At 46.1% G+C, this 13,763-nt stretch overlaps 1 protein-coding gene across 1 annotated transcript in view; it reads left to right on the top strand.

Annotated features, from left to right (window-relative positions):
• Window positions 1-2,266: 2,266 nt before the first annotated feature.
• The window catches only part of TMEFF1 (transmembrane protein with EGF like and two follistatin like domains 1), a 123,325-nt gene continuing 111,828 nt past the window's right edge, over window positions 2,267-13,763 (top strand). Inside the window, exon 1 of the mRNA XM_075705038.1 lies at window positions 2,267-2,450. Within this exon, the coding sequence (XP_075561153.1) occupies window positions 2,267-2,450 (184 nt within the window). The remainder of the gene's footprint in view (window positions 2,451-13,763) is intronic.

Genomic DNA, 13,763 nt, shown 5'->3' on the forward strand with positions numbered 1-13,763 from the left:
GGTCATATAAAAGGCAAATTGGCTGTATGAGAAAAGGTCATTTTGGAAGAAATCCAGAGAGATTACCTCCATTGCAAAGACTGGCAATACTTTGTGAAAAACTGTCACATTTTGCACGTCAGCTATGCTGAAGAAAGCTGAATTCAAATTGTATCTAGTGCAGAAAAATCTGAGTTACAGAGACTCTGTGTTATAGGAGGAGACAAAACTTAGTGATAGGCTAGGCAAGTTGAGAGCGGCTATGACTACTGCCTGTAAATATATTACAGATTTAAATGCAAGGGAAAGCGAAATGCCTAACTGAAACACTGTACGGCACAAGCACAAGTGGGTATGAACTGGTCTTGAATGCGTCCAGGCTGGGCGTTAGAAGGAGCTTTCTAATGTAGAGATGAGGGCAGTTCTGGTCCAGTCCTCCACCAAGAAGTCTAGGAAAATAGTGTTATTTAGTGTAAGATGGATCTAGTTGTATTTATGGGAAGGGTTATATGGAGTATTTGCTCCTACTACTGCCTTCCAAACACAAGATCTGTGCCAGTGCCATGGCCTAAAGATCCAAAAGGCTTACCTGCTTAGCAGGCCAGATCTAGCAAGCCTTAAACATCCTGGCCAATGTACCTCAGCAGCCCAGTTAGAGCAGAACAGGCTCCATGCGGGTTAATGTACCTCACCTTAATGAGGAGCAGAGCTCTTCTGACATCTAGCATCACTGGCTAGCAAAAGGGAGCAAATAATTACGGAAGAATGTTTACTTGGCAGAGGCAGTCAGTGTTGAATCCCACATGCCAAAAGGAAATTGCTCTCTCAGTCTTAGTAATACAGGACTTATCTCTTCATCGCCGTATTTAAAAAGACAGCAATCTGACTTTACGTGTCTGACCACTGTGCCTACCCAAAGCTTACTGCTGGATTTATGGCCTTATTCTTGACTGCTCCACTTAACGAACTGCTCGAAGACCTCCTCATGCAAGAGCTATGCCTTAGAGCCAGCCAGGTGTCCTCACACAAGCGCTATACCTTACAGCAAGCCGGCGGCACGCGGCAGCGGAGAGACCGAGGAAATGGGCAGTTCTTCTTCCTGCAAAACAAACGGTTTGTTCAGGGGATTAAAAAACTTGCGCAAACTGTAAGTGACAACTGAGACAGGCAAAATTCTCATTGAATGTAAAGCGTTGTCCTGTGTTTTCCCTGTGTAGAAGCGGTAACGGTGCTTTTTTATTTACACAAATTTACACAAAGCTTTCAGCCACACAGCAAGGTGCTGAGGGTCTGCTCTCAAGGTACGTGCCTGGCACCCTGTACCCGTGCGGCGCTTCGGAAGCGTCTGCATGTAAGGGACTGGAAAAGCCCTCGATCATAAAAGCACTGCGTTGCAGAAGTCACTACCTTCACCGTAAACATATTTATTTACTTGGATGGGTACAAATGCTCCCGCCGTACGCGCTGGGCTTCCGCTCAGTAAAAATTAAACACAACCTTGGCAATTAATCAGCAGCAGAGATGGTCTCTTTGCCTTCCCCCCCATCCCCACTCACGCCAGCTTAGTAGTGAATCGCAGACCCTCTCGGGGGATGACGAACGATGTGCCCGGGCCCTCCTTCCTCGCCGCCCCTCGGGACCCGCTCTGCCCTCCTTCACCCGCCGGCGTTACCCCCGCACGCCTTTCGGGGGTGCCCACCGCCGGCCCGGCCCGCCCGGGCCCCCCCGCCGCGCCGGGCTCCCCCCACCCGCTCCCCGCGGGGGCGGCCCCGCCGTGCGGGCGGGCGCTGCCGCCGCCGCTCGCCCTGCCCGCCGAGCGAGGAGAAGCCCCTCGCCTCCCCTCCGCTCCCGGGGGAGGGGGCTGCCATCACGTGTGCTTCCTCCCCCTTCCCTCTCCCTCCTCCTCCTCCTCCTCCCCCTCCGCGGCGGCGGCGGCGGCAGCAGCAGCCGCCTCGGCTCCGCTCCCTTTGTTGCAGGCGGAGCGGCGGCGCTGCCGGGCGCCGCGCACAAAGGAGCGCGGCCGGGGCGAGGCGGCCCCGCCGGCGGGCAGGCGCGGAGGCGGCCGCCGCACCGCCGGGCTGCGGGGGCCGCGCTGCGCCGCCGGGGCCAGCCCTGCCCGCGGCCGGGCGGAGGCGGCGGCGGGGATGCTGAAGGTGCGCTCGGGCGCGGCGGAGAAAGGACGGTCCCGCCCGGGCGGCGCCGCGGGCTCCGGTTGATGCTGCGGGCCCGCCGCCGCCGCCGCCGCCATCCCGCTGCCGCCGGCGCTGCTCCTCGGCCGCCCCCCGCCATGCCGGGAGAGAGCCCGGCCGCCGCCCGGCCGCTGCTGCGGGCGGGACCCCCGCTGGCGCTGTGCTACACCTCGGCCCTCCTGGTGCTCGCCCTCTCCGCGCTGCCCGCCGGCCGCGCCTCGCACCCCCTGCCCGGCTCCGAGTGCCAGGGCGGCGGCAAGGGGAAAGGCATCAACTGCTCAGGTAATGCCCCGCCGGCTCCCGTGCGGGCGGCCCACGCGTGCACCTTTTGGGGCTGAGCGCGGGGGGTCCCCGTGTGTCCCCCCCCCGGCTCCTCCCGGCGCGGCGCGGCGCTGCGGGCGGCGGAAAACAAAGGAGCGGCGGCCGCCCGGCCCCGGGTGCGGCGGCCCCGCCGGCAGCGAGACCCCCCTCGGCGGGGCGGGGGGAGCCCCTCTCCAGCGCCCGCCGCCGGAGGGACGGAGTTTGCCGCCGTCTCCCGGCTTTTGTTGCTCCCCGCCGCCGCCGCCGTGCCGGCAGGTGCGCGCCGGGGGCTGCCCGCCGCCCGCCCCGTCCTCCCCGCCGCTCCGTCCCCGTCCTGCCGCAGGCAGCGGGGGGAAGAGCCGGGAGGGAGGGCAGCCCCGCCGGGCTGCTGCGCCGGGCTCTCCCCCTTCGTGTGCGCAGCCCAGACCCCCGAGCCGGGGCAGCCTCTCCGTCCCTCCTTCTGCCGGTTGCTGTGTGCATTCGCTCTGGACGAGGTGGAGACGGCAAATTCACCCCGGCTGAGGTGTGGACGGCAAAATACTCCGCCATGCGCGCAGAACAAGCTTTTTAGGATTTTTTCCTGCTTTGGTTGCGTGACAGGAGAATGCTCGATTGTGTCTGCCCGTCCTATGCATAAGTATGCGCTGGTATGGTACAGTTTCAACATAGATGAATTGGTTTGGCATGACAGCGGCACGTTTTCTTACATCTTGAGGGATACTGTGTTTTTAAAGTAGAACAAAGTAAATACGCACAATAGAAAGTTTGCAATTTGTTAGAAAGACTTGGTTTTGCTCTAAGACTAATATTTAGAAAAGGTAATTTCTTTCTTTTCCTCCAAAAAATTCCTGCCTATGCCTCCTACTGCTTTTTGAAACGATAGGTTTATTCCGCTGCAAGGATCGCCAGCGAGAGCCGCACAAAGTGCCTTCTCCAAGGTGATGAACGCTTCTTGCCCTGTGCTCAGAGCCCCCCGCTCCCATCGTCTTCAGCAGGACGTGGAGGGCAATTTCCATGCTGGAAGGAGCTCTCCATACCTCCCAGGATAGGGTCCCCAAACTGTGTAACAGCTTTCAAGAAATGAGTGAACAGAACAGTGACCTTCCTCCCAATTGCATTTGATAATACGGATCATGCTGCTGAAGCAGGCTGTCAAATTCACAGACCAGCAAACTGTGGCAAAACGATTTTGCAATATAGTAAATCTAACCGCTATGCACTCTTGATATTAGTTCTTCATTGTAGCCAGTTTAGACATCTACTGTGTTAGTGCGTGATACCACAATGCTACTGTTTTACTGCTGCCTGCATTTTTCATTCTATTTGTATGAATATCATGGTTATTTTTAAAGAGAGGTTAATAGGTTAATGTGTCACTGGCGTTAGCGGCTTACCCATCAGAGACATGTGGGTCATTAGACCACAGCATGTGCATAAATCAGTGAGATTAAATATGAAAGGCTGAGGAAATATATGAGGAAGTTTCTTAAGATAATGTGGAACGCACGGATCGCGTTATTTAGAAACCATCTCGGAAAGAGGGCTTTCCAACCTGGAATTAGAAAACCATATGCTATATCAAAGACATTCAGAATGATTCGGTTCTACTAAAAATAGGCAAAAGCAAATATATGTGCTATATATATGTACGTACAGCAGGTGCTGTTTTTAGTATATTGGCAAAAATATGGAAGAAAAATTTCATTTAAAAATGTGGTAGTCAGATTCTGCTGTGTGTTAACTGTTTCATGCAAAACTGCAGTGTTTCAGTTCTCAACATTAATTTTGAAAGAACTAATATCACCATCTAATATCTGGGACAGATTTTCCCCTCACTTACCTCTGCATAGCTTCATTAACTTTTACTGGATAAGCTACTCCCTGCAAAAGATGAGTTTCCTATACTTGCGCACGGAGCCAGATGTTGGCATTATCACCTTTCTGGTAGCAGTGGACTGCTACCATGTACATTGCTATTTATACTCAAAGTTAAACTTGAGAACACTGTTACTGCTTTTTCTTCAAATGCTTGGACTCTCTAAATTACTTTCCATACTCACAGAAGCAAAATTCTTCTCTCCTCTGTTCTTTTGTCATTTTAATATTGGCATCAGGTTTACCTGCTGCCCTGGAACATTTTCTTACACTTTTTGGGACGATTCCTGAGCTTGTAACATTTTATCATCACTAGATTATGTAGCTACCTTTATTTTTTGTTAAATTTTTAGGAAATCTGAACTCCTCCTTTATTGCTCCAGAATATACTGCTTAAGAAAGAGTTTGCTGTAGCAAAAGAATGTTGCAAGGTAGAGGACACAGGCAGACAACATGAAAATTAAGATAGCTTTTTCAGCCTTGATTCTCCCCCTTTGGCCACATGCATTGCTGTTTGGTCTTTTGTTAAATTGTGATATAAATGCATCATCCTTGGCCAACAAAAGAACATGAGGGAAAGGCTGTGGATGTTGTCTACCTAGACTTCAGTAAAGCCTTTGTCACCGTTTCCCACAGCATTCTCCTGGAGAAACTGGCTGAATGGCCAGAAACTCTATGCTGGGTGAAAAACTGGCTGGATGGCCAGGCCCAAGGAGTTGTGGTGAACGGAGTTAAGTCCAGTTGGTGTCCAGTCACAAGTGGTGTTCCCCAGGGCTCTGTTTTGGGGCCGGTTCTGTTTAATAACTTTGTCCACGATCTGGATGAGGGGATTGAGTGCACCCTCAGTAAGTTTGCAGATGACACCAAGTTGGGTGGGAGCGTCTATCTGCTGGAGGGTAGGAAGGCCCTGCAGAGGGATCTGGACAGGCTGGACCGATGGGCCGTGGCCAACTGTATGAGGTTCAACAAGGCCAAGTGCTGGGTCCTGCACTTGGGTCACAACAATCCCATGCAATGCTACAGGCTTGGGGAAGAGTGGCTGGAAAGCTGCCTGGCGGAAAAGGACCTGGGGGTGTTGGTAGACAGCCGGCTGAACATGAGCCAGCAGTGTGCCCAGGTGGCCAAGGCGGCCAACAGCATCCTGGCCTATATCAGGAATAGTGTGGCCAGCAGGAGTAGGGAAGTGATCGTCCCCTGCTACTTGGCTCTGGTGAGGCCGCACCTGGAATCCTGTGTCCATTTTTGGGCCCCTTACTACAAGAAAGACATTGAGGTGCTGGAGCGTGTTCAGAGAAGATTAATGAAGCTGGTGAAAGGTCTGGAGCACAGGCCTTATGAGGAGCGGCTGAGGGAACTGGGATTGTTTAGCCTAGAGAAAAGGCAGCTCAGGGGAGACCTTACAGCTCTCTACAACTACCTGAAAGGAGGTTGTAGTGAGGTGGGTGTTGGTCTCTTCTCCCAAGTAAGTAGCGATAGGACAAGAGGAAACGGCCTCAAGCTGCACCAGGGAAGGTTTAGATCGAGTATTAGGAAAACTTTCTTCATGGAAAGGATAGTCAAACATTGGAACAGGCTGCCCAGAGAGGTGGTGGAGTCACCATCCCTGGAGGTATTTAAAAGATGTGTAGATGTAGTGCTTAGGGACATGGTTTAGTGGTGGACTTGGCAGTGCTAGGTTAATGGTTGGACTTGATAGTCTAAAAGGTCTTTTCCAACCTAAATGATTCTATGATTCTATATAATCAAGTGATTAGAGCAGGAAACAGAGAATTAAGACATATCTTGAGTTAATTGACAATGTGGACTTGTATGTGTGTGTTCATCTGTCACTCCATACTTTGCTAAGCTAGGAGGACTGAAATAGCCCCATTTTACCCAGAATGGAGTAAAATACAAGTTGGTGTTTCTTTCTGGAAAAGAGAATCTTACAGTTGATGTTTTAGAGATATTATATTATTCCCAGCACTACCAGTAGTCATCTTCTGTAACATTTCTGGTACTTACTGACTGTCCGTGAGTAGGGTGGCACGATGCTCGCTTCTCTGCTCAGGCTATAAGATAGTCATGTGCTTAATAAAGGCTGTGAACTACAAGGGGTTATTAAGCATCCTGAGTGTAAAGGTAAGTACAAAATGTAGTTAGTTCATGTGCTCCTAATCCGCCGGTACCCTCAAGAGACACACGCTGTGCATGGGCATCTTCAGTTTCAGTTTCAGTCCAGATGAATCTCCTGTGTGAGATACACTCCGGTCACATGTGTGGCAGCCACAGGGGTTGCAGTTTGATCATAACTGGCCAAACACTGAGGACTTTGGTGAGAGGTACGGACTTCACAAGAGAGATTGCTCAGTGCATTGGTTTGGATTTGTGCACCCGGGATTTTGATGAACAGAAATACGTTTCTGTTGGTAAGACTTTCAGCTTGCTGCTCCTTCATGTGATAAAATATGCTTGTTTGGGATGATTCCACACACCTCCTATGAGTCTCATAGGCCATATGCTGCCCCCAGTTTCTTAAATTCTCTTTGAGTGAAGTCAGTAAAGATAAAATTGTTTCAAGATAGGTTATTGACGATTGAATGAGGTCAAGGAAAAATTAAGGACACCTCTTTCACGGAATTCCTCTTCTAAGGAGTGTGAATGCTTTTCTTTTACACAGTCATAACATGTCTGAAATAGTTTGTAGATAAAAGTAGATGGAAATTACCGATTAGGGAGAGGGAAGGGGATGGAAGGACAAAGGCAAGTATCCATCCTGTGATAGGGTGATGGCTGAGTGTATGATGGGCTGTTTATTGAGCATGGAAGCACAAGCTGTTGAAAAGCTTGTAAATTTTTAGACAGAACAGCAGAGAAAGCTACAGTGGAGCCATCCTTCACCGTGTATACATTATCTTAACCTTCTGTATGCTTTTGAGAAATGGTTTCTGCCCTGAAATAACTCATGGAGTAAATTAGACAAACAAAGAATGTGGAAACAGTAGAAAAAAGAGAGGTGTGAAGCAGAGAACATGGTGACCCAACAGGAGCACAACAAGCACAAGCAAAACTCATGTCTTATGATATTTGCAAATGTGGTAGGATGAGAAGGGAGGGGTAGACATCATCAGTGGGGTGAAAACATCTGAAGGCTGGACAAGAGCCGATCCTGAAGAGGGATGGGACTGGAAGGTGTTGACTGGTACACAAGCAGAAGGGAGTAAGGAAGCAGTATGAGAAAAGATACACAGCTGAGAGTGGGAGCAACTCTGAGAAGATGGACAAGGGTGGCAAGGATTGGCCACATCATATGCTTTTGTTTTCCAAACATACCTTTTTCCCTTGTGTGAACAGAGTTTTAGAGGAAGAAGTGTTGGGAAGGGCACAGAAGGTGAACAAGATGAGCAACAGGAGATCCAGTTTAAATGCAGGTAAGGCAGGAACATCCAGAGCGTGATAAGTCTGTGTAGTATAACAACATAAAAGAAAAATTATATTCATTATTGATTACTGTACACATCCAAAGAGGGAGCAGTGCTTTTAAAGTACGGCTATTGTCACTGTTACTGGAGATGCATGTGGTACCACAGAGAAATAATACCTCTTTTTGTCTCATCCTCGCTTCTGTCTACTTTCCACCATTGATGAATATGGTCTCATTCAGAATTTGCAAGTCTTTTTCCTTGACATCTCCTGCTGAGGTCGTTGTTCCCCCACATCCTTCATGTGCAATGGAGGCTATTCAGTTAGGGACTCTTTGTTTCCGTTACTTTGTTAGATGCATCTAGTCTGTTCTCCAGACCCTGTAGCAGGGATCCCCAAGCTTACTATCGCTGGATACCAGTGCTAGCAGAAGATACATAGCATGTGTATTTCCAGAAAAAAATTATCTGCTCAAGTCTTGTCTGGGCAGCACTTTGATGTGGTCCGTGTAACATATTTGTACCTGCTGTAATCAAGGACTAGAAATTAAGAACATATCTTCTGCACTTTGTGTGCAGGCTACCAGTGGTGCTGTCTTGTTCAGTGCTTGATGGCTTATGGGGATCATGGGGAATGGCACAATCTTGAGGTCATGGGGGCCAAATCAAAGCAGGGGAGTACTTGAATGCTTTGCCTTGGCAGGAAACTGTCTCTGCTCGAATGTTGCCCTTGCTTTTGCTAACTCTGCTTCCTTCCAAAAGGGATTGACAGTGGCAGAGTGAGACATTGAAAATTTAAAAGTGCTGAAAACCTAAATGAACAAGACTATGGTAGGGTTAGAAACAACGTTTGTGGGGCACAAGCTCTAAATGTCTAAGGAAACTGTTTCCTAGGGATATGATTATTCAGTCACCTTTGCAAGGATCTCTTTCTCAGAAGCATCTAAGATATGTCAGCACTGAGGAAAAGGCACGCTTTCAAAAATGCTGTCTGTAGTTATCGACAAATTACAGTTTTAGGGCTCAAACCAGGACAAACTGTCACTACTTTGAGGCATGTTACCTATTATGTGTGAGCTGTTGTAGCTGAAAACGTCACCTTTTTCCTTAGGATGAGAAGGAGTCTAAAGCTACTCGCGTCTGGTACATCTACACTGTGAGGTGAAGACTTGAGTTTACGAGTGGGTTAGCCAAAGTGAGTTTTATGTATGCTCTTTCTCACTCTAGGCTTGTGTGTTGTCTGAAGTGTGGGTCCAGACTGACCCTGCAGCTCCCTTGGCCCTGCCTGTGCCCAGTCCATGTGGCAGATGTGAACATGGATTTGGGAGGATATAAACCCCAGGTACTCCCAGCCTCTGCAGCTCAGTCTTGGTTTGTGACTGGGCTCAGTGGGGACTCTCTGAACCAGAATGAGATGTGGCCTCAAGACTGGCTTTTATCCATGCTTATCTGATAGAACAGACACACCCTTTGTGGTTTTTGTGAAGATTAAGTGGGTGAGGGGTTTTTTTGATATATTGTTCTAAGGTACGTGAGGCCAAAATAATTTATGCTAAAGGTATGAAGCCACATTAGCAAGAATGTAGAGGCAGGGGATGGAAGGGACGTACAGGTTCAGGTAAATTAGCCCAACTATTTTAAGAAATACACATCTTTTTTTTACATTGGCTTAGATAAACTTGATCTGAAATGGTATATGGGACTAGAATAATTGGTTGTTTATCTAAGATACTGTGACTTATGTTCCTGTAAATGAATTATAACAGTCAAGCCAAATTGTGATATGTGTTTGTGCTGATCGAACTTCTGAAGTAAATGATCTAGACTGAGTCAGGTTACATATCACTTTGAGAAACTATCGTAAGACATGAACATAAATCAAGTATAAGTAAAAAGTAAAAACAATAATTAAAAAGAGAGATTAAAACCCAGACAGTAACATGCACATATTTGTTTCCCTTTAGTGTAATTACCTAGACATGAAATTTCCTTTCAGTACAGATTCTTATGCTGATTAAAGAGCCAAAAGGTAATTAATGTAGAATTGAAAGTGTCAGAATAGAAGAAAATAATCTCAAAACACGTGTCACTCCATCATTGTCACTAGTGGGAACCGCTAGCATGTTGGAGCAATTGTGGCTTGACTGAAGGGACTGGATTGAATCCAATTTCTTTACCCTTTTTTCAAAAGGGGAAAAGAAGAGCTATGTTTATTGTGGAAAATATTGCCAAGGAAACATTCTTTCTATACCAAGACCTCTGATAATTCCTGTTAAAGAGAGAACAAGAAGTGTCTTTATTAAGAACAGTCTGGCCCTTTTCTTGGTATTGATGTAAGGATAAGTATTTTGTACTTAGAGCCTGCTGGTTTTCTTCCAGAGTTGACAGTAGACTGGATAAACGGGAGAGTTAATATTTACTTGGACTTGAAAAAAAAGAAGCTGTGGTCAAGGTCTTTGAGTAGAGAAGTACGAAAGCAGAGAATCCCACAGATATCGACAGGAGGCTCGATTTACCCTTTTCCTATAAAGAGGTTATCACGTTCCACCATTGATCCATCAACTGAAAGTGCTTGTGACTTTTCCAGCCTGTGGTCAGACTTTGGTGAGTGTCCACAAAGCAGGTAGTGGCAGTAGTTCCCAGAATAACAGTAGCTGTAACATTTGGGGGAAAAAAAATGCTGAGCACCAAGGATGTTGAAAAAGGATCTATTCTTCTGACTTTAGACTACTGCTTATCCTCCTTGATAAGTCTGTACAGATACTGTGGAATGGAGGTGGAGCTACAGGACATATTGGCATTTTTGAGATGAAAGCCTGACTTTTTCTAAGCAGTCTGTAATACTCAACAGAGCTGGAGACCAAGAAAGTTCTTTATAAATTATTCTTTAAAAAATCATTCTATGCCAAGAATAGCTTTAGATAATAAGAAAATTATAATTAAATAATGTGCTGTAAACTAAATAGTCCTCTCTAATTGCTGTAGTTTATTCTTAGAACATCTTGAAATTCTAACAATTTAGAAATACAGAGAAATACAGGAAGGAAAAGAGAAAGAGTGTGGGAGAGTGGGGTTGTATTCTGTGGAGCTCCTAAGTGTGTAGAGAAGGGCTTGTTTGACTAAATCAATCTATAGTAAATTTTATTTTATGAAACCATTTCTTGGCAAAATGGGTCTTCGTGTGATATTTTTCTTCTAAAAAAGGATAAGAAGATACAGACAAATCTGGTTAGGAGTAAGTTCAGCAATCAAAATTGTGGTCTGATTAAATTAAAGTTTGCTGGAGAACCTTAAATTTGTCCCTTTGTCTTGATGAACAGTTACAATGTATCTTTAGTTCTAATTTAGTTCACAGATGGCTTCAAGGGGATCTGAGAGCAGAATTATTTCATCTTGTATTATTAGGTAGATAACTAGTGGTGCCATTAGTTGTTTAAATATTTGGGATTTATGGGTCATATGCTTTTCAATTTATATATTTGTTTGTATAAAAAGAAAAAAATATCAGGTCATTTTTTTTCTCTTAAAGATTCTTACCAGGGAACCTTTGTCTTCTTTGGAGTGGGGAGCAAGATGCCAGTGGAGCTGTTTGCTAAGAGAGTACCTAGAAGACTTCTGTTCTTGCTACCCACTTACATCTCCAGACCTGGCTGGGTGTGGGCTGGGAGACTGACCAGGCTCTGCGTGCATTTGCATATATATTGCTGATGTGAATTTCTCTGTTTAAAAGAGCAATTTAATGTTACACTGATATCAATGTTCAATTTTTTTTTAATTTGCTCTAAAACTGCCTCGCTGGTCATAGCACGGTTTGTGAGAAGGCGGTATTTGACTAGTAAATTGGGATTTATTTTAGGATAATTTAAATTCTCATTATAGTAGACAATTTCTAAGGACTGAAAAGACAGGACTTTTCCGATAATAGATTATGTGTTACAGCAACAGTGTTTAAAGGATCTGGTTCAAAATAAAATTAAATCCTTGTAATACCTCTCTTTTGACTTAGTATTGTAAAAATAAATTTAGTTGCAATTACAGTCTTGAAACACCCACATTATATAACCATGTTCAAGCTGGCAGGATCCTCATCCACGCTTCAAAAATAGCATTAATTAAGACCAGCAGGAAAACATGTGAAAATGAAAGACAAGAAAATCGGGAACAAGACAGAACTGTCAGTAATTTTTCTGAAGGGACCTGGCTTCTCTTGGTAGCTGCCGCCTCCTCCCCTAGCCCATTTCTACCAGGCTGAGACCTCACTATGCTCCTGTATGTCTTAAATAGGTGCAAAACTCTCTGTGCTTTTGTAAGATGCATAGAGCATCCCGTGGGGTGCAGCTGAAGAAGAGGACAGGTACGATGTTCTTGACAAAGGATGTTCAGGACATGAAATGGTTCTTCTCAGGTCTGGCCTGGAGGCCAAGACCTCCTGAAATCTGGCTCTGCCTGGCCGCAAAGCCTCCATAGGCAGCCTCATTCCAGCTGCCTGGCTTGCTGGCAGGCGACAGCTGGGTTCCTCAAGGAAAGACCCTGGGGCATCTCCTCTGCCTCCCACCAATCTCACGGGATCAATGTGGAAGCAGATGGGTTGAATGGGGGCAGCCGGGAAAGCCAGAGAGCTGGATCTGTGCAAGCTCTGGTTAATCTGCCCTTGATCACCATCGTGTGTTCGAGATGAACATGAAATGCTCAACTTCAGGAGCTCCAGTTGCTTCACCCCACATCCAGCCCTGATTGTTTCCCAGACCGGCACTTTTCCACCCAGCTTCGGGAGTTTGACACATTTCAGTGTTCACCTACTGCTGACCAAAAAACCCTGCTTTAAGAAGCGCTTAACTGGTCTCAGTTACTAACTTATGCGAGCACTGCGTATGATGGTGGAAAAAGAAACAGCCCCCAGTGAAATCATGCTGTCACATTTACTTGCGTATGCCTATAGAAAAACTCCTATAAACACGTACTTCAGCAGCGGGTGAGAAAGTGCTCTGTTGCTTAAACCTGAAGCACACAGAGGAGTTTGTTGTACCTTACAAGAGTTTTACTTGCCCTCCTATTCAGATACTTTCACATGCAGTTTTACATATGACTACAAAGAATGAGTGATTAGCTAAGCATCAGTTGCAGAAGTTGCTAAATTTCCTCTAAAATTTTAAACCAAACAAGAATCTTAACAAAAGCATCATAAAAGCTTGAGATAAGGGCTAGGTAAAGGTGTTAGCGCATATGCAGAAAATGCCCAGAATCGCCTAGGCATTCAAAATGAGTGAGTGCTTTTGAAAATGTACGTTTTAATCCTTAAGGGTGTGCATAAAACACAAGCCTAAGATATAAAGTCTTTAGCTGGTTGATGGAGAGAGCTCAAACAGTGTTTTCAACAGGTATTTCCGTAGAAGGTTAGATAAAAATTTGTGGCTGGATAGCAGTTTGTTGCTCTAAAACTCAGGGAAGCACTGATCTAATTAAATGTTTACATTTTGCGAATTAGTTTTGACTCTGATTGTGTGCTGCCTTTATCTGATCCCTCTGGGAGAGGCAGAGGTCAGTGTGTTGTGCCAAATGGGCAGAGGAGAGCAGCAGAAAATCCTTAGAAAGGCTAAAGAAAGGGACCCCGCCGCTGAATGATACCGCCACGTGCAGTGGTGGGCAAATGAACTTTACTTTCCTAAAAGCACTGTGCCCCTCCAGCAGCTTTTCCTTCATCTTCCACCTCTCACAGAAGTTTACCTAGACAATTCTGTGAGGCACAGTTCCTTTTCCCTGTCTTGATTGGAAGTATAATTTTATGGAAGTATCATTTCAAGGTTATAAAAGTGAAAATAAAATAGGCAGGCTCCTCTTGAGTTTATAGAATTTTTTTGGGTATAAAACATGGGTTGGAAAGGCAATTTATTTCATTGTATTTCTGCTCTGTTTAACTGCAAAGGATGTCCTTTTTCTTTGCTTGCGTGGATGTTTACACCTACAAAGACTGTCTTTGCGAAAATAGTTATATGTGTTTGAAATGTGCAAAATTGGTTCT

The sequence above is a fragment of the Pelecanus crispus genome, chromosome 2 (genome assembly GCF_030463565.1).
Source record: "Pelecanus crispus isolate bPelCri1 chromosome 2, bPelCri1.pri, whole genome shotgun sequence".
NCBI lineage: Eukaryota > Metazoa > Chordata > Aves > Pelecaniformes > Pelecanidae > Pelecanus > Pelecanus crispus.